Here is a 20,261-nt window from a genome sequence, read left to right on the forward strand (position 1 = left end):
ATTACGTTTTAATATTCACATGTATATGCCTTTAAATCCAACCACAAATGAGTTTGAGTCTGTTTAACTTTTTTGAACTCATACAACCTGTATCAGGTCCAACTAATAAGCATGGTTATCTGATTCTTTCAAAACATAGATGTTAAAACTAGAACCGCCATACCTGGTTGTCCTATTTATACTAGCTACCCATAAGAAAATATAATTATCTGAATTGGATGAAATTCCAGCGCCCTCCTTTCATGACAATTCCTAGAAATGTCCTTTTTATAACTTATGATCTTTGTTTTTGATATCATTTGTGTGATGGCTACTTGTAGAAAGATACATATTTATTGCATCAAAATATGTATAGTTCATGTATATATCACACATACAAAGCCTATATTCAAGCTAAAACTAGACAACCTGCCCATGGAAACAGGAAACATTGTTTTAACTGATAAACTGTAAATGATTTAAAAAAAAAAACAATAAATTAAAAATTAATTAATCAAATGCATTTCCAATAAATAAACAAAAAATATATTTAAATAAAAACATATATACAATGAACTTTAAAACAAAATGAATAAAATTGTTTCACAGCCTGTCCCGTTAGGAAGCAACACTGATTGTGAATCAGTTTCAGCTCCTCTTGTGCAAATGGAACAGACAACAGGTAGAAATGAGAGGCCTAGAGGTAGCCTGAGGCAGTGTCTACAACCTACAGAAGTTGCTCAGTTAGTGCAGCTCATCGAGGATGACACATCGATGCAAGCTGTGGCAAGGTTTGCCGTGTCTGTCAGCACAGTGTTCATGGAGGAGATACCAGGAGACAGGCCAGTACATCAGGAGATGTGGAGGGGGCCATAGGAGGGCAATAACCCAGCAGCAGGACCGCTACCTTCTTTGTGGAAGGAGGAACAGGAGGAGTAATGCCAGAGTCCTGCAAAATGACCTCAAGCAGGCCACTAATATCCATGTTTATGCACACAATATCAGAAACAGAATCCATGAGGATGCTATGAGGGCCCGACGTCCACAAGTGGGGCTTGTTCTTACAGCCCAATACCATGCAGGGTGATTGGCATTTGCCAGAGAACACCAAGATTGGCAGATTCGCCATTGACTTTGCACCCTGTGCGGATGAGAGCAGGTTCACACTGAGCACATGTGACAAACGTGACAGAGTCTGGAGACACCATGGAGAACGTTCTGCTGCTTGCAACATCTTTCAGCATGACCAGTTTGGCAGTGGGTCAGTAATGGTGTGGGGAGGCATTAGACAATAGGTATCCTCAGACCTATTGTGGGACTATATACTGGTGCAGTGGGCCTTGGGTTTCTTCTGTTGCATGGGAATGCTAAGCTTCATGTGGCTGAAGTGTGTCAGCAGATCCTCGATGATGAAGGTATCAATGCTATGAGCTGGCCTGCCCGTTCCCCAGACCTGAATCCAATCGAGCACATCTGGGACATCATGTCTTGTTCCATCCACCAACACCACATTGCACCACAGACTGTCCAGGAGTTGACTGATGCTTTAATCCAGGTCTGGGAGGAGATCCCTCAGGAGAACCGCTGCCTCATCAGAAGCATGCCCAGGCGTTTTGTAAGGAGGTCATACAGGCACATGGTGGCTACACACACTAGTGAGCCTTATTTTAACTTGTTTTAAGGAATTTCAACAGAAGTTGGATCAGCGTTTAATTTGATTTTCCACTTTTATTTTGAGTATGGTTCCAAATCCAGACCTCCATTGGATAATAATTTTGATCTTTGCTGCACTGAGCTCAGTGGCAAGTCACTTCCTTTCTGCTGACACTTCCTGCAGAGACTGGTGTGTTTACCAGGCTGGTATGTAATTAACCTCTACCCCCATGCAGCACTTCTGGGTGTGAAATCCATGTGTCTATTTGCTGCAGTGAGGTTCTCTCTGAACAGTCAGATAAGAATTCCTGCCATTGCCTGTGTGTTCCAGCAAAAGAGAGGAATGATCCGTATATTCTCCACCAAAGCATTTACTTCTTCTGCATTTGAGGTGTTTGTGTAATGGTAAGGGATGGTTCAAGGTATTTTCATTTTCTAAAAATACTGGTAAATGAAAACTGAAAATATCTTTCACTTCTGTTAATCAGGAGACACCAAATTTGCTGTTTGGAGGGAATTTCAGTCACATTAATAATTTCAACGTCTTTAACATTTTTCCATCTCCATAACAGGACATTTTCTTTAAACTTGCTTATTACCAATCTTAATGTCATTATTAAAGTTTCTTCTAATTAAATTTTTTCTTATTAATGTAGGTTACTTACTAACTTTTTTTAAATAAGGAAAATATTTGTTTGGTTTATTAGTGGACAGCACTACTATTATTATTACTTATTTATTATTATTATTTTATTTAGTAATAGTTCAATTCCAGAATCTTCAGACTCCTATGAGTCCAGAAACCACCTATCTTAAAATCTTTAAACTCTTTTTTTTTTTAGCGCCAGGGAAGCTTATGAAAAGTTTTCACTAATCTTAGAAACTTCAACTATTTATTCTGAGATTTTCAAGTTACTACCAACTTGGTATCAACATTGATAAGGCATCCCATAGTCTTTGTATTTCATTCTAAATTTATAAGGCAAATGATGTAAATTCTTACCATCACCTTGATTCAGATTCCAGTAGGGTGCACAACATTTTTTGGAATCAGTGTCATCACGTGTAGTTTGTGAGGTCTGTTCTCTCTATCAGATTGATCATGAAGTAACTAATCCCCATTACCCTAGAGCATTATGTGTAAGTACAAGCTTCCCAGTGTAATAATAGGCAGTCAGTTGACAGGTGAGCTATGGTGACAACAGTGGTGCACTTGTGGTATGTTCACACATTTAACGAGATTGCAACTGCAGATGTTGTAATCTCTGATCATTATGGTGCATTTGCCGGGTTGGCCTAGAAGAGGTATATGCGTTTACTGACACACCTAATGCTGAAAGGTGCATGCACGAGTAGGAACTGTTAATTCAGCCGTATTTTACAGAGAGGACTTAAGATAGCGCTACTACACCGTCTGTTGTTAGTTGAGCCATATTTCACATTCCAGTTCATGAACTAAATTTGGAACCTTACGGCGGTGACCAGAGGTCCTCTTTTTGGGACCTAAAAAATGCATGTTCAAGGGGTCAGTTCTGAGAGCTGCACTGAGACACACTCGTCCCTCTTCAGCACTGTGGGTACACCATTCACTGTGGTGAGCAGCTCAGTGTTTTTCTGGAGCCTTGAGAAATGTGTTGAATGTTGTTTGAATGTTGTTTATCATAGTCTCTTCTGTACTTTTGGAGAATGTTCCTGTGACTCAGTTTTTTGTTTTCTACTATATATTTAACAAAAAGAAATGACAAGAATATCACACATCTCACTGTTATTGACTTTCTGACAAGTAAATTACATCTGCCCAGCTTTTTGTTTAACTTTACACAAAAACAAACCAAAGTCTCCAGAATATTAAAAGCCAGAACAGCAGAGTGAGGTGTTACTCAAAATAAATAAGGCTGTGAAATTTTTATCAGTCAGACCCTTATAGAAATGTAAGTCAGTACATAAATATCTAGATCCCAGCGAGGTAGAGAGACAGATATAGACACATTAACCTGGGTAGGTCTAGGAAGGCATGCAAAAATAATTTCTGAAGCTCTCATTTTTATACAGTAATCAGGGGTGATAAGGATATTACCCCACCTTCTTCACACACTCCATAGACTGAGTTGGATCCCATTACAGTCGAAAGGTACCTTATTCCCCATGTACATATAAGGACTTCTGCTTCCGGTTAACCCTTCAGACATTTTTTACTATTAGGTTTAAAAGAAAGTTTGTGTACTTCTTAGAAAAGGTTCTTATCTATACTCAAGGCAATATTACTCTTTCCCATACTCCTTTTTCTTCCCATTAATTATGTTTCTGTTTTTTTTCACATCCTCTGAGCTTTTCACAGTCTCTTGATTAATCTGGCTTTTCCCTATCCTCCTAAATACATCACAACCCTTCATTATTTTTTCCAAACCACATGATTTTTTAGGTTGCTGTATAGGCTCAGACTTCAGGTCTCAGGCCTTGAGCTGGTCCTTTCTCTCAGTTGCCCCGTGTGCTAACAAAGCAAATTAATAATAAAAGTTTAAAACTATCACTGTCTCAGGTGGATCTGGCAGGTGTTTTGATAATAAGACTCAGTTTTTTGTAAGAACCTTTGTTAACGTGTAATGTTTACCAAAATTCTGTGTTACAGAGAAACCTTTGTAACAATGGCTATATGGCTAATGGCGGCCCAGCTAAACTAGGCTAGTTTCTCATTGCTCTTGTTTTCAATATGTGATCACGTACATCGATCAACCATAACATGATGACCACCTACTTGTTTTTAGACTCACTGTCCATTCTCTCAGCTCCACTGACCATAGAGGAGCACTTTGTAGTTCTGTAATTACAAAGTGTAGTCAATCGATTGCTCTACATAGGTTGTTTGCCCAGATTAACACAGTTTTTCAATGGTCAGGACCCCCACAGGACCATCATAGAGCAGGTATGATTTGGGTGGTGGCTCTTGCACTGCAGTGACACTGATGTGACAGTGTTACTGTGTGCAATTCTGGTATGAGTGGAATATGACTTCTAAGAAAAGGGATCAAATTACACCTGCACTCTAATCACTGCATGGGTTAACTGTTAGATTTAGAATGGATTAGGTTCTAGCAATGGTTTTTAAATGATTTTTGTGGTCTTGTTCTTCTTTACCATAGTGAAACGATTGTTAGGTTTTCTCCAGCGAGGGCTCTTAGGTCTGTCCACATTAATCTATTGGTAGAACCTGATTGGTTCTCTTGTTTAAAGTACTGGTTTGGCTCACAGATAGAAACTTATAGAAGTAGAAGATGCAGTTTAATTTTGGAAATGGAACCTTTTTTTGTTTTCTAGATAGTGTCTAAAGAAGAAGGAAAAAAAATATGTTAAGGAGTTGTGACAGAACAACAGTTGTTAATGTATTTGCATCCTCAAACTTCAAGTCTCTGGTAGAAGGAAAGATATATTTACCACATATGGATTTAGACACTTATTGACAAAAGGAGCTTAATCAGAATTTAATTATTTCAGGAATTCATGAGCGTAGGCCTAAGCCACTTGCATTACCATCTTTTAGACAGGAACTTTTTACAAAAAACTTTTTCATCCTTTCACTGTAATACTGAAATTCTGAAGCACACAAGATACAGCCTGTGTAATGATATACACAGTGACACTACAAACATTAACAGATACATTTAATTCCTCTTTGTTACTTTTATGTGAATAAGGGGCACCATTTTGTGGAGAATTTTATGCTAAGAGTGACTGACTGACAAGCCTGTTCCTTGAGGTGCTTTGCATCTAAAAACTTGAATTAATTAATTTGAATGATAATAACAAAAACAATGAATTCTACTTTTCAAGAACCCCAAGTGATTATGCAAGTACTGTACAAAGTAAAGAGCACAATAAGATAAACAAACAGCACAGGGGTACAGATCTGCACCAATATAAGTAGTAAGAATTAGTCACCAGCAATAAATAGCGTTGAGCAGCTGGGAAAAAACAGGCTCCCTCAGTTGGCAGGCACTACAGTCAAGAAAGTTATCAGTAGAAATACAGACAGGTAGTCATAGAGCAGCTCCTCAGCCAAGCAAGGTAGATTGCAGTAGTTGCAGTAGTAGCATGCATCTAGCTGATGAACATATATGCTCCTTCAGACCTCAGGCACGTTAGAATGGCAGTGATAGCTGGCAGCTAGCAGCAGTGAAGAAAGACAAGGTTTCTCATACCATTGGAAAGCCTGTTAATTTCCCTTTTAAATGGTGACACATTTGTCAGGAACATGCATTTGTGGGATGAGCAGTAGAGCTGAGTATATGGGTTGTGCCCATGAAATATTTGCCATATCCTCTCTGCCTGGGTGTTATCAGGCACAGGATCTCTGTACTTTGGTGAACCTCAGGCACATCTGTCCTAGATGTTCACAGACCGGGATCTTAAGCTTGTATTCTTGCTAAGCTTGAGCTTCTTGAGGCTTCTTTCAAGCACAGGACATGGCATCGAGTATTGTTGCACTTGACTAAAGCTTCATGAACTTGCTAAGACAAACATGGAAATGGGTCTCTGGCTGGAATTTCTGTTCATACTCTTTCATTAACTGAACTGAGTTGAACTCAGACTGGACCCACCTACAAAACTCCAATCATCCAAAATCAGTTTAGACTGCACAACAGAGGCAAAAGTTTAGGTCATACAACTATTTAGAGTCCACTCTGTGAAATGGATGCATAGTTTTTTCTCAAGTTTTTTTTTTTTTTCCAGTGTCTGGACTAATAAAATGTAGACACAGGGTTCTTCATGTTCTGTTAACTTAGCAAAAAAAAAAAAAAGATAAATGTTAGTGTTGTTTTGCTATTGTGGTGTGTTTGGGTTAATATACTGTGCTTTTTCAAGGGCTAAAAATAAATTAGTAGAAAAGGAAATAGACTGCCATCCTATACATTTGAAAGTAAAATTAATGCTTACAAAGAAATATGTTAAATGATTTGAAAAACCTGTTGAAAATGTTCTACTCAAATAATCATTATCCATTTCATTAGCTCCTTTATCATATAGGAGCACATTCTGTGTGGTGTGTCAATGATACTGATGTGTCATGGTGGTGTTAGTGTGTGTTGCACTGTTATGAACTGGTTAAGATGAAGATGTAATTATACAGATCAGCTGTTGACCTCAGAACTAAAAGGCCCCCCTGTGTGTTATGTGCAGTTGATTTAAAAAAAAAAAAAAGGAAAACAAATATTGAAATTTTAATGTTATGGCCAATTGCTGTATAGGGTATATGTCATTAAGTTTTCATTTTGTGTCTCTGTGTTTGAGAGTAGCAGGCAGAGCAGCTTGGCAGAGAGGATCAGAAAAGGCTTCACAAAAACAGGAAATTGGTGCTCATGGTAGATCTGGACCAGACTCTGATTCATACTACAGAGCAGCATTGCCATCGCAAGTCCAACAAGGTAAGATTAGATATGTGTAAATGAAAATACACTGATCAGCCATAACTTTAAAACAGTTGACAGCCGATGTGATACAATCACTACAGCAAGTGAACAATCACTGCTTGCAGTTGAGGTGTTGAAAACTCAAAAATTGGGCAAGCTAAAAATCCTGAGTGATTTTGACAAGGGTCAAATTGTGATGGTATTATGACCAGGTAAGATCATCTTCAAAACAGAAGATCTTGTGGGGTGTTTCCCTGTATGCTGTGGTTACTTACCAAGGGGTCAGTAAAAGATGAACCAGATGGGAAGAAGGCAACCTGAGAGTAAGGTTATTAGCCTAGTTTTAAAATCAGGTAAAGAAGGTGCAGACCTCATATCCAGAGGTAGGCTGTGCCACTGCTGCAACTGCAACGTCTTGTACAACTTTGAGCTTCAGCTGAGGCCGTGACACAGAGAGCAGCAGCTGATTGAATGACCTCAAATAGCTGGAGGAAGGACAGATTTTGAGCAGATATCTTATGTAAGATGGAGCAGACCTATTCAATGACTTAAAAACAAATAAAAAATATTTAAATTAGATCCTAGTAGTTACAGTGAAGGGAAGTCTGGATCAGGAGTGCCACTGCATTTTCTACTAGCTGTAACCAAGCAAGTTATTTTCTCCATGTCCTGTGGCAACAGAATGGATATAATCTAATGGATCTTAGATTAAAAAATTTACTTTTGACAACAGAGTTCATTTGATATCAAACATGAGGTCAGGGACAAATACTACTATATTCAATTTGTTCGCCAAGAAAGATAACTTTAGTTTTAACTTCACTGACCAACTGTTTGCCAACCAACACTTAATTTCAGGCGGACACTCATTCAGGTGTTTAAAAGAGTAAAGATCTTTAGGCCACAGAGGTATATACAGCTGGGAGTCATCGGCATAACAATGAAATTTAATATCATATTTCCTAATAATATTTCCTAGCAGAAGTGTATATATAATCATATTAATACAGAGCCTAAAATATACCTTTGAGGAACTCCACAGTGGACGGTCGAAATAGAGGAAGAAATATCTACATTTATTGTGAACATCCTATCACAAAAATATGACATAAACAAGCTTAGCACTGTCCATGTTGTTGAATAAGTAAGTTATGGCTAAATATGCTAGGATTGCATATTTTTCTTTGTCAACAGCAAGCAAAATGTCATTAGACACCTTTAAGAGGGCAACTCTGTATTGTGGAAAGGTTTAAAATTAGACTGAACTAGTGTTATCAGCATGCTAACGGAGTGGTGGGTTCAGAACGGAATTAATATTGCTAAATAAAACGCTGGATTTTTTCTGTGTCTGGACATAATATAAAAAAATAGGTTTCCATAGCCAGTGTAGTAACTTTTTGAAAGGCAAACAGGAAGACCTTTAAAATCTCATAGGGCATCTGCTTGCCAGTCTTTCTTCCATTTCCTCTTTGTAGTTCAACATTCTCAAAGATTAGATGGAAACGGTGATGAATTCCTCAGCGCTTGAGATAGGTGAAGGGACAGTACACTGTAATGGGGACATCTTATGGTAGGCTTCTGAGCTATGGTAGGCACTCAGCTTATGGCACCGGTTGTGGTGGCTTGCATTGGCAAAGAAAAAAAAAAACAAAAAAAAAAGACTGGTTCATAGTCAGAAAAACAAAAACCTCAAACATCCAACCTTTCATGACTTTTACACAGTCCTCGATATTCTTAAATCTGTATTTGTCATCAGGCTTGGCTGATATGTACAACTGCGTATTGTCTACATAACACAGGAAGTTTATTACATGGTTACTTATAACTGTGCCTAACCATAACATGTACAATGTAAATAACAATGGTCCTAAAATAGAGCCTTGGGGAATTCCGAATCTTACTTTTGAATAATTGGAATATACATTTTTTACATTTAGAAATTCTTAACATTCCATTAAGTAAGATTTGAACTACGATAGGGCTGTCTCTGTGATTCCAATCATATTTTCTAACCTTTATTGTGGTCTATCTTATCGAAAGCGGCATTTAGGTCATGTCACATTCTGAGCGAGAAAAAAACGTGCGCTGAGGGAGTTTTTCATTGCCCTTGCCCTTGGCTTGCTCATAGGAGGCTTGGAACTGGGTCTCTTCAAAGCTGCTTTGGGACAACTTTCTGTTGTGAAAAGTGCTATATAAATAATTTTTGATTGATTGACTGATTGGTCAATTGAGTTTCATTTTAAAATGGGAAAATGGAAAACAAGAGTTGAACAATAATCCGATTTCTTATTTGAAAACAGAAAAAAAAAATCACAAGGATTTTGTGTGTGTGGGGCTCTGCTCCAGGCAACTCAATACATGTGTCCTATCCTCTCTCTGTTCCCAAAACTGCTCTTTTCCCCAGGACAATACCAGACCCATAAATAAAAGGAGAGTGTTAGGCTGTTAGGAGGTATGGTTAATCCACTCTATGCTGGAAGTACATATTATTTCCACATGTGATACATGTAGAAATGTTCACTTCAGAAAGTGTTAGAAACTGAGTTGATTCCAAAAGTTTCTCCAATTCTCCAAAAATCATCAAAACTATCATTCAACATAGTGCCAGTTACTGCTGTTTGTCGTCTTTTTGCTGTGTAAAATTACTTCAGAATATGACCTGAGTCCTCCTGAGTCCTGCTGAGCTGCTTAGAGAGAACATTTTGAGTCGACCACACAAATAACCAAGGATTGTTTTTATCACACAACTGGTTTATTAATTGTAATATCAAATAATGAATATAGCCGCAAGCGGCAATGGCGGGTCCTAGCATGGATAAGCCACATCAGAGCACTTTGACAGTCTCAGCCAACAATGAGGCCTTTGGGAGCATGAGCCTGTTTGGCCAAACAAGGGAAATTTGGGTGTAAGATATTGTTGTAGATGTTGTTATAATGTTTAGCAAAAGACATGTGAGATGTGACATGTGTGTGTTATGACCGGTGAGTGCTGGTTTCAATTATGATAAATATTTATGTTCATATGTTATGACCTTTCACTTGTGCAGATGAATAGGATTTCATGAATGTAGTTGAACAAAGCAATATTTGGTCTTAGAGTGCCACCTGCTGGTGAAAGCGTGTACTTTTGACTCATGGAGCTGCAGAGGAGTTCGTTAGAAATGCACACACACACTTTTTAATCGTCTACTGCTCTGTGAATATGTAACTAACATGGACATATGTGGTATCAGCGGATTCCTAGGGACCTGAACTTTAATAGTTATCAATAAAATGTTAAACTTTCATCACCATGTGGCTTATAGGCCCCTCCCAATAATAGAAATCCAGCATGAACACAAAAACAGCATATAACAAATTAAAGTCTAATTGTAGCGTCACCTTTTGGTAGATTTGAGTCATATTATACACAATGCTTCAGGGTAAGGCTCTAAATAGTTATGTCAGGTTTGGTCTTGATTGGGCTTAGTTTGTTTAAGCTATAGCTGAAATAATTAATAAATCACAGCATGGCTCAATTTATTAATTTATTGTGGCACTGGTTTGACTAAATGTTGAACTTTTTTTGATAATTATTGATCAACAGACTCTGCAGATTCCAACAAGGTCAATTGTTTGGGAACAGAGTGAAAATCCAGAGACTAGTATAAAAAAAGTTTAATTCTGAACAACTGGTTATTGAGAAATGATGATGCATTTTTTGACAACACTTGCAATTACAAAGTTGTTAGGCCCTGTGCAGAGTATACAATGAAGAAAACTGCGTGTCAATATGCTTAATTTTTGCTGAGAAATATACAATATTCTTAATATAGCGCCCCCTATTGGCTATCGTTACGTACATTTTTGTGCACTTAGGAAGTGCCACCAGGGACATATGAGTCAATTCTCATAATGATTGGACCTTGTTAAGGTTGTCAAACAGCTGCTGAAACCTAATTGGCCGATGACGATGACAATTTTGCCCGAATCGCGTTGTTCTTAAATTTCCACTTATAGCCTTGCAGATAGAAGCAGCATGCCAAAGGGGGTTCCGATCTGAATTACGTATGTTGAGTTATAAATTTGTAGCATTTAGAGCGCCCCCTATATGAATATTGGCTCCTCCTTTGACATGGTACCTCAGAATCATGTCTGAAAGTGTAATAAGAAATTTGAACACATTTGAGTTAAGTATGAAATTATTATGAACTTTTAAGTAAAACATATGAAAAGCCGAAGAGGTTCATTTGCATATGGCGGCCATTTTGAATCGAAATTTCAAAATTTTTTGGAGAATTCCTGACTTTCGAACACCTGTGAAGATTTTGGTATCAAGTTCTAGGGAAATGGACTAAAATCCAGGGACTAGTTCACAAAAGTAAATTTTACAATTTATCAATTTTAACTCAAATTTATTGTGGGCGGAGCCAAGTTTTGACACATTTTAGATACAATAAGATGCAAGGAATCAGAGACAAAAATAATTTTGTTTCTAAGTTATACGGTTTAGGAGATATGGACATAAACGCGTTTGGTATTGCTAGAGCGCCACCTTCAGGCCAATAGGTATAATTTTCCATAGTTCTCTAATTGCACCTCAGCTGTACCTTGCCTTAAATTTTGGTGGCTCTGGGCCTTACGGTCTTTGCTCCAGAATGAGTTTTAGCCGAGAAAAATAATAATGAATATAGCCACAAGCGGCAATTAACGGGGTTCTCGCTTAACAGGCCTGTTTGGAAGCAATAGGCCTACATCGCTGACATGCTACCTTTAAAAGCATTTCTATAAGTAAAATCTGAAATTTGAACCCATTTGAGTAAAGTATGAAGGAGTTAAAGATGTTCAAGTAAAACCTGTGAGCTGAAGAGGTTCATTTACATATGGCGGCCAACTTGAATCAAAATGTCAACATTCGTTCTATAATTACCTGGGGTCAGACGCATGTGAACGTTTTGGCACCAAGCTCAAGGGAATTGGTCAAAAATTCAAAGACTTATTGACAAAAGTATATTTTGCAAATTATGCAAATTAGCTCAAAATCTAAGTGGGCTGAGCTAAATGATCCAATAGCAAATTAGTTTGTCTAAAGCCAAGGAATAAGGGAAAAAAAAAAGATTTCATCTATAGGCCTTATGGTGTAGGAGATATAGACCTCAATGCTTTTCCCTTTGCTATAGCGCCACCATCTGGCCAAAGAGTGTCATTTTCCTTGGCTGAGTCATTTCACACCTGCTGGATGTTGCTGCCAAGGGAGGTGTTTCTGGGCCTTATGGTCTTTGCTCCACATTGCATTTTGCATAATGTCTCAGAGCCACTGTAGTTCAACAGCACAATGTATAGTTTTAGACTGCCATCTGCTGGTGAGAAATAACTACTTTCACATATATTTAGCTCTGCCATGAATGCAGAAACATTTGAGCGTGTAATCCTATGTGGATATTTACCTAACATGGACATATTTGGTATTAGCTGAATCCTAAGGATCCGAACTTTAATACTGATCAAAAAATTGTTGCCTTGCGCCCAATGATTCCAGGTAGGCTCTGGACCCACCGCGACCCTGAACTGGATAAGCGGTTACAGATAATGAATGAATGAATGAATGAAAAAATGGTTGCACTTTTATTACTATGTAGCTTACAGGCCCCTCACAATAAGAGAGATCTAGCATGTACTCCACAAGTCAAATATATGCTATATCTGTACACTAATATACCCCTATATCTCAAAAACGCTTTCCGAAAAAATTTTAAAACTTCACATGCTTGATCAGACTGAGGAGCAGATGTCATAATTAAGTTGGTGTGCCACTGCATTCCTAGATGGCGCTATAACATAAAAAAGCCAATTAAATCAGTTTTTGTCCAATTGTAGCGCCCCCTTTTGGTAAATGTTGATCATATTGTACATACTTCTTCAGGGTAGGACCATACATACGTCTGTCATGGTTGGTCTTGATTAGACTTAATTTGTTTGAGTTATAACTAAAAGAATGTTTAAAGCTCCAAACGCTTCAATTAATTGTTTTATTACAACAAAAGTTTGTCCAAATGTTGAACTTTTTTTCATAATTATTTACCTACAGACTCTGCAGATTCCAACAAGGTCAACTGTTTGGGAATATCGCAAAATTCCACGGACTAGTTCGAAAAGCTTCAATTTTGAACAATTTAAAATTGAGAAAAAACGAAGCATTTTTTGACAACATTTGCAATTACAAAGTTGTTAGGCCCTCTGCAGAGTATAAAATGAAGCAAACTGTGTGTCAATATGCTTAATTTTCACAGAGATATATAATATTTTCTTGATATAGCGCCCCCTAGTGGCTATCGTTATGACAATTTTTCTGCTCTTAGGGAGGCCTCCCAGGGACATACCAGTCAAATCCCATGATGATTGGACCTTATTAAGGTTGTCAAACAGCTGCTGACAGCTGATTGGTCGATGACGATCACAATTTTGCCCGAATCGAGTTGTCCTTAATTTTCCCTCTACAGCCTTGCCCATAGAAGCAGCGTGCCAAGCGGCGGTCCAATCCGCCTTACGGATGCTGAGATATAAACTTAAAGCATTTACAGCGCCCCCTATATGAATATTGGCTTCTCCTTTGACGTGCTACCTCAGAATCATGTCTGAAAGTGGAATATGAAATGTAAACACATTTGAGTAAAGCATGAATTTGTTATAGATTTTTAAGTAAAACATAAAATAAGCCGAAAAGGTTCATTTGCATATGGCGGCCATCTTGAATCGAAATTTCACATTTTTATTGATAATTATTAAGCTACAGACTCCTGCGAACATTTTGACACCAAGCTCAAGAAAATTGGACAAAAATCCACGGAGGAGTACACAAAAGTAGGTTTTGCAAATACTTCATGTGAGAAGAGTCCTTCAGCTACTCCTAGAGAACCATCTCTATGTGAAACTCAAGAAGTCTCTGTTCAATGCTTCATCTGTGTCTTTCCTTGGATTTGTTGTATCCAAGGGCCAACTACGCATGGATCCAGCTAAGATCAAAGCAGTTTCTGAATGGCCACGCCCCACTTCTCTCAAACAAGTTCAGCACTTTCTGGGCTTCACTAATTTCTTTCGCCGTTTCATCAGATATTTTAGTACTGTGGCTGCTCCATTAACCTCCCTAACAAGAAAAGACACAGGGAGGTATCTATGGACTGAAGCAGCACAGAAGGATTTTGAGGAGCTTAAACATCGCCTGGTCACTGCTCCAGTATTACAACTACCAGATCCTGATCTCCCTTTTTTGGTTGAAGTAGATGCTTCGGATATAGGAGTTGGAGCAGTGTTATCACAGCGTTCTGGAGCTGACCAAAAACTGCACCCTTGCACATTCTTTTCTCATCACCTTATGCCTGTTGGGCAGAGCGGCTCTATCCACACTTCAGTCCGACCAGAGGTTCTACAATGGGGACATGCGTCTCCTTTTACTGCACATCCAGGGTTTATCCGTACCCTGAAGTTTTTGCAGAGACAATTTCGGTGGCCTAACATGGAACGAAATGTCCGGTCCTATGTCAGACGTGTGCCCGAAATAAAGAGCCCAGAACACGACCAACAGGCTTACTCCACCCACTTCCTATACCTTCACATCCATGGTCCCACCTCTCCTTGGTTTGCCCAAATCCCAGGGCAACACTGTGATATTAGTCATAGTCGACAGGTTCTCTAAAGCCTGTAAATTTGTGGCATTCCCAAGCTCCCATCAGCCAAGGAAACTGCCAAACTGGTGCTACAGCACATGGTCAGGGTCCATGGGTTCCCCACTGATTTGGTCTCTGATCGGGGCCCCCAGTTTGCTAGCAGGTTTTGGAAGGCCTTTTGCCAACTACTAGGAGCCTCTGTGAGTCTATCATCGGGTTTTCATCCGCAGTCTAACAGCCAAACAGAAAGGGTCAATCAAGACCTAGAACGTACCCTCCGGTGCCTTGTCTCCTCCAATCCGTCTTCCTGGGCTGATCACCTGATCTGGGCGGAGTATGCCCACAATACTTTATGGCACTCTTCCCTGCGTATGTGTCCTTTTGAGTGCCAGTTTGGTTATGACCCTCCAATATTTCCAGAGCAGGAGGTTGATGCAGGAGTCCCAGCTGCTGAGCAATTTGTTCGACGATGCTGTCGGGCATGGCAGAAAGCCAGAATTGCTCTCCGGGCTGCCTAAACAGTCCAAAACAAAGCAGCAGACAAGAGAAGACAACTTGGGCCCACCTTCCGGCCAGGCCAGCAGGTCTGGTTATCCACCAAAGATTTACCCCTCCATGTTGAATCCCGGAAGTTGGCTCCGCATTATGTGGGTCCTTTCAAGAACCTCCGCAGAGTGAACCCGGTCTCTTATTGTTTGCTTCTCCCTCATTCCATGCGTATCAACCCCACATTCCATGTTTCATGCTTGAAGCCTGTACTTTGCAGTACCCTTGCCTCTACCTGTAATCCCCCGGCTCCACGCATGGTAGCTGGTTCACCGGCGTACACTGTCCGACGCATTTTGGATTCGCGTCGGGTCCAAGGCTCCACCCAGTACCTTGTGGACTAGGAGGGATATGGATCGGAAGATCGCTCATGGGTTCCGGCTCGTCACATCCTGGACCCCAAGCTCATTCGGGACTTCAGACATGATCGTGTTGCGGGTTTGGGAACGTCAGGTGTTGTTCCTAGGAAGGGGGGTCCTGTAAGGGGTCTGCCTGAGGCTGGGGCGAGCCTGCCTGCTAAGCCACCCCCAGTCACTAGAGGGAGACAGAGACACCCTTAATTTGGGGCAATTGGTTCCACCTGGGCTACTCCTACTTAAGGGAAGCCAACACACACCTCAGTGCTCAGTCTTGGGTTTCTCTTTTCAGAGTGCCGTGCAAGTCTGGCCGGTAATTTGGTAAAGGCTCTTGAGTTTTCTCCTGGGTCTCTCTATCTTCTTCTTCTCCACCAGAGCTTTCCCTTTGGTTTTTCTCTTGGGATTCAATATTCTCTTTTCTTTACCATTTTTTTGGTATAAATAAATAATTAGAAATAAGTTGTGTTCTATCTTTAATTTCTTTTGTCTCATCTTGTCCCTCCCTTTTTTTTGGGAAACTCTCTTGTCTTTGTTTTCTTTTGCTCAATTTTGAGCTGATCAGTGCATCACTATCTGCTTCATGGGGTGTGTCCCGAAAAGTGCCCTGTGTACTACATGTAGGCAATAGTCCATTTCCAACACACCTATGGTATCTGTGCTCTCTAACACTGTGCCAATATTGGTATTTGTGCAAAACAATTGTTTTTTGCAAGTTTATTTACTTGGGTTAATCCCCTTGGGTGTTATCCGAAGTATTAGATTTAATTTTTAGTGACATTCTTTCTCTCATGACATTGAAGGGGTAATTGAGCATGGGTTACCTTGTTTAATTGTCAGGTATCAGTCCTACCCCTTCCCATTTCTGTTTCGTTTCTCTTCATTTTCTTCCCTTTATACTCTGTGTGGGTGTGTGTGCGTTCACTGCCACTGATGGGTCAAATGCGGAAGGCACATTTAGTAAAGTATAATCAGTTTATAGCTGCCATTCCCCTAGTGATAGATGGTAACACTTTGATTTTCCTCATTTAGTGTGCTGATAATTTTGTAAATATGTAAAGAAGTGAAGAAAGCCACATTAACCTGACTGAAATGTCATGTGGATCTTTTAAATTGCAATGCAAAGTAGTCTATTTACATTAATGTGCTTATACAGCATTTATAGGGAATGGAGTATTAAATTAAGTCCCACCCCCATATTAAGATTCAGACTTTTAGCTGAAATATTTTTATTCAAATACGAGGAACACACAGAAGCAGAGCCTCAAAGTCCCCCAGTGACCTTCAGAAACACATGTTTTTCTGGAGACTAGAGCGGGATTCCGTTGCAGGTGCTTAATTGCAGTACTTAAAGTAAAATGATAAATTCATCATTGCTCCTACTCAGTGAATCCACTTCTTTTTTTAAAGCATCCTGTGATTTTTAGAGCACTGAGACAAAAGCACGTCAGTCTTTGTTCCACATTCACATCAAGTTCTACATTAAAAATTGCATCCGTACTCTGTGTGAAAAGGCCTTAAAGCATAATGTAAATGCACAAATCAAATGAGTTGCCAGCAGGTAGGTCACATTGATTTATAGAGAAGCAATGTATGAAAAAGAAAATGATTAAAAATAAATCACACCCCCATTACAATTATAAACAGCAGACATATATTCCCCTTATTTTCCTGACAGCAAGGGCAGTGCCATCTTTGTATAATTTAGAACCTCTGAGATAGTGGATCCCTTGATATCGATTATAAACACAGCGGTTTCATGGGCAAGACAGATGTAGTCCAGATTAGCTTTGTTTTTACATTGATTGTATCCTAACTCTTTCATAGTTTATTTTGTGAGCCCTCAAAATAATAATACCATTCACAAGGTAAAAGGTGGAATGTGTTATTGAAAATTAAAAAGAAACACTGTGGTGTATGACTGACGTAAAAAATATTTGAGTTAGCTTTGCGTATATTTTATGAATTCTTTTAAATATTCTTAATAATCAGCTCATTTTAACCATTTTTGTTTGAGTTTAGCTGTTTGCTGTGGCATCTGAAAGCCACTTCATTAAAAAATCAAAACTTGCTCAGGTCACAAGTGTCGATTGCCTCACAAAACTTACTGGTCCATCTCTAATGAAAGCATAAATGGATTCATCATATTGATGGCTGCTTTAGTAGTTATTCCCTTCTAATGATTTGTTAATTTCCTTTACAATATCATAGGGAATATTCCATTTCCAATTGGGGAGAGGGGAGCCAATGCTACATACACGGCTTAGGCCATATTGCAAAGAATTCCTGGAGAAGATTGCCAAGATGTATGAGTTACATGTCTTTACATTTGGGAGTCGCCTCTATGCACATACAATTGCAGGTAAGATATTTGCTAATTATTTTGTGGACTTGATGCATTCATATATCTCTACATGGATTCCTGTGCCAGCCCTGAAGCAAAATAGAACAGTTAGGCCACTGACTCATCTAGATGTTATATATATACTGCAGAGCAGTAAAACTTTTATTGGCTGTTATGGCCAGCTCATTAAGACATAAAACGTAGGCAGAACATGTTATAATGAAAAGTGCGTAAACAGTTTATCAAAATAAAGTTTAAGAAAAAAAAGTGGTGTCTAGGGGATAGAGCTGGGCGATATGGACTAAAAATAATAACTCGATATTTTTTTTTAGCTGAGTGGCGATATAGGATATATATCTCGATATTTTTCTTCTCATGAGATAATAACAAAAAGGCACTTGAGTCAAAGCTCTATGTCCCAAATGTCACACAGGAACTTTTATTAACATTCAGATGTAGATGTACATGAGACATTGCTCAAAAATAAACTATTGGCATATATTAAATAATAATGCTCCTTAAATAAAATAATGTTATTTTCCTGCATAACAAAAGACTCATAGCTGTGCTATTAAACTGTAAACAGAAAACATACAGAGCAAAAATAGCATAAAGTTGGTTTGTTCTTTAAAATGTCAGTTTCCTCTGAAGCAGATTTCACTGAAGGCCTTCCTTCTGTGTTTACTCCTGTACATCTAGTACTTTGTGCAAATAACAACACATGTAGACAGACTGAATGGAAAAAAAAGAATAATTCCATCCTTCAGTCATCAGTAGGGCTGGGAGATATGGACAAAAAAAATCATTTCTCGATGTATTTTAGTTGAATGGTGATATATGTTGTGAAAAATAATGTGAAAACATGTTTCATGAACATTTTATAAACAGAACATTGTTTTTTTTTTGTTAGTTCAACCTCATATTTCAACATTCAAATGAAAATCAAATGTCCATAAAGACAAAGGTTTTCATTAACTTTTTCCCGTAATTGTACATTGAAAAAATTTCAGTTGTAAAGCAAAGCAAAAAAGATGCCAGAAAAACATTTTATGTTTTTTTGTATGTATTTGTGTATTTTGTATGTGTGTATTTCTGGGAAATAGTTCATCTGCAGACAGGCATTTTAATCTCCCAATCTTCAATAAAGAGAATAGTCATGCTCAAATATGGCTCACAGGTGCGATTTGACCATATATCTGCTGTCAAGGCAAAATGTTTAACTCTGGCAAGCCTTTTGGAAAGGGTCTGTCTGACTTAAATGTACATGTTGGGCAGTGCTTCTCTTGCAAACAAATTGTGACTGGACAAAGGGTATTGTGGGTCAGGAGTTTTAATCAGCCTTTTGGAGCCCTTTTTTCTCTACTGTAGAGACGGGGAGCATACCTTTGCTATGTAGTTAACTACTGCTTTAGTAATACCATGCCACTTCATACTTTTCGTAAGGCACAGAGTTAGCTAATGAAGCTTGCAATGCTGTCTGAACCGGTTTAGGGGAACTGTCCTGGGATGTGAATACTTCAGAACAGTAGCAGCAGCACCTTGGAGTTTAACAGCTTAATACAGGAGTTTGTGCTGCTGTTGTAAGTGGTGAAATAAGCTGGGAGTACTAACAAATTTTAATACTACCTCCTTACAGCATTCCCTGCAGATAGCCATTTCTACTCATCTGACCAGTAAATTCCAAACAATTTACATACAACCAAACTGCTGTTGTTCTTTTTCACGCTCTGTGCCATTTTGTGTGCGTGTGTGTGAGAAAGAGAGAGAGAGAGAGAGAACGCGGGTGGGGGTAGGGTTGTGAGCAGAGTGAAGCCGACAAGCTGAGAATGGCCCAGTGCAAGATTTAGACTTTTAAAAACTTAAAATATCAATATAAGCAATATAGCCTCACTCCATATCTCGCTCTGTTCTGTATTTTAATATATCGATATATCGCCCAGCAGTATTAGGGGGAAAAAATAAGACTAAACCCAGAATAAAGGTGAGAGGAGAACTAATGTTGTTGGACTACTAACAGACAGTAACAGTATGCTCGGTTCCAGAGCAGAATTCAGGATTCTTGCAGGAGAGAAAGGCATGTAATGATCAAGCAAACATAAGACAAAAAAATCTATGTAAAATTGCCCCAAATCTTTTTATTTAGTATTTTTATTCATATGTCAAATCAAATCAAATCAAATTTATTTATATAGCGCTTTTCACAACTGATGTTGTCACAAAGCAGCTTCACAGAATTCCAGTAAGACAAAGATTTGACATGAAATGTAAAAACAAATGTAAAACCCTCAAGTGAGCAAGCCAGGGGCGACAGTTGGCAAGGAAAAACTCCCCCAGCTGA

General features: G+C 38.8%; 1 protein-coding gene across 4 annotated transcripts in view; it reads left to right on the forward strand.

Moving 5' to 3' along the window:
* ctdp1 (CTD (carboxy-terminal domain, RNA polymerase II, polypeptide A) phosphatase, subunit 1) overlaps nucleotides 1-20,261 on the forward strand; it is a 243,775-nt gene that overhangs the window by 81,497 nt on the left and 142,017 nt on the right. For all 4 annotated transcript variants that reach the window (XM_066674468.1, XM_066674472.1, XM_066674473.1 and 1 more), the window contains exons 4-5: nucleotides 6,924-7,052; nucleotides 17,791-17,941. In XM_066674468.1, coding sequence (XP_066530565.1) covers nucleotides 6,924-7,052; nucleotides 17,791-17,941 — 280 coding nt within the window. The remainder of the gene's footprint in view (nucleotides 1-6,923; nucleotides 7,053-17,790; nucleotides 17,942-20,261) is intronic.

This window comes from Hoplias malabaricus, chromosome 6, assembly GCF_029633855.1.
Source record: "Hoplias malabaricus isolate fHopMal1 chromosome 6, fHopMal1.hap1, whole genome shotgun sequence".
NCBI classification, from domain to species: domain Eukaryota; kingdom Metazoa; phylum Chordata; class Actinopteri; order Characiformes; family Erythrinidae; genus Hoplias; species Hoplias malabaricus.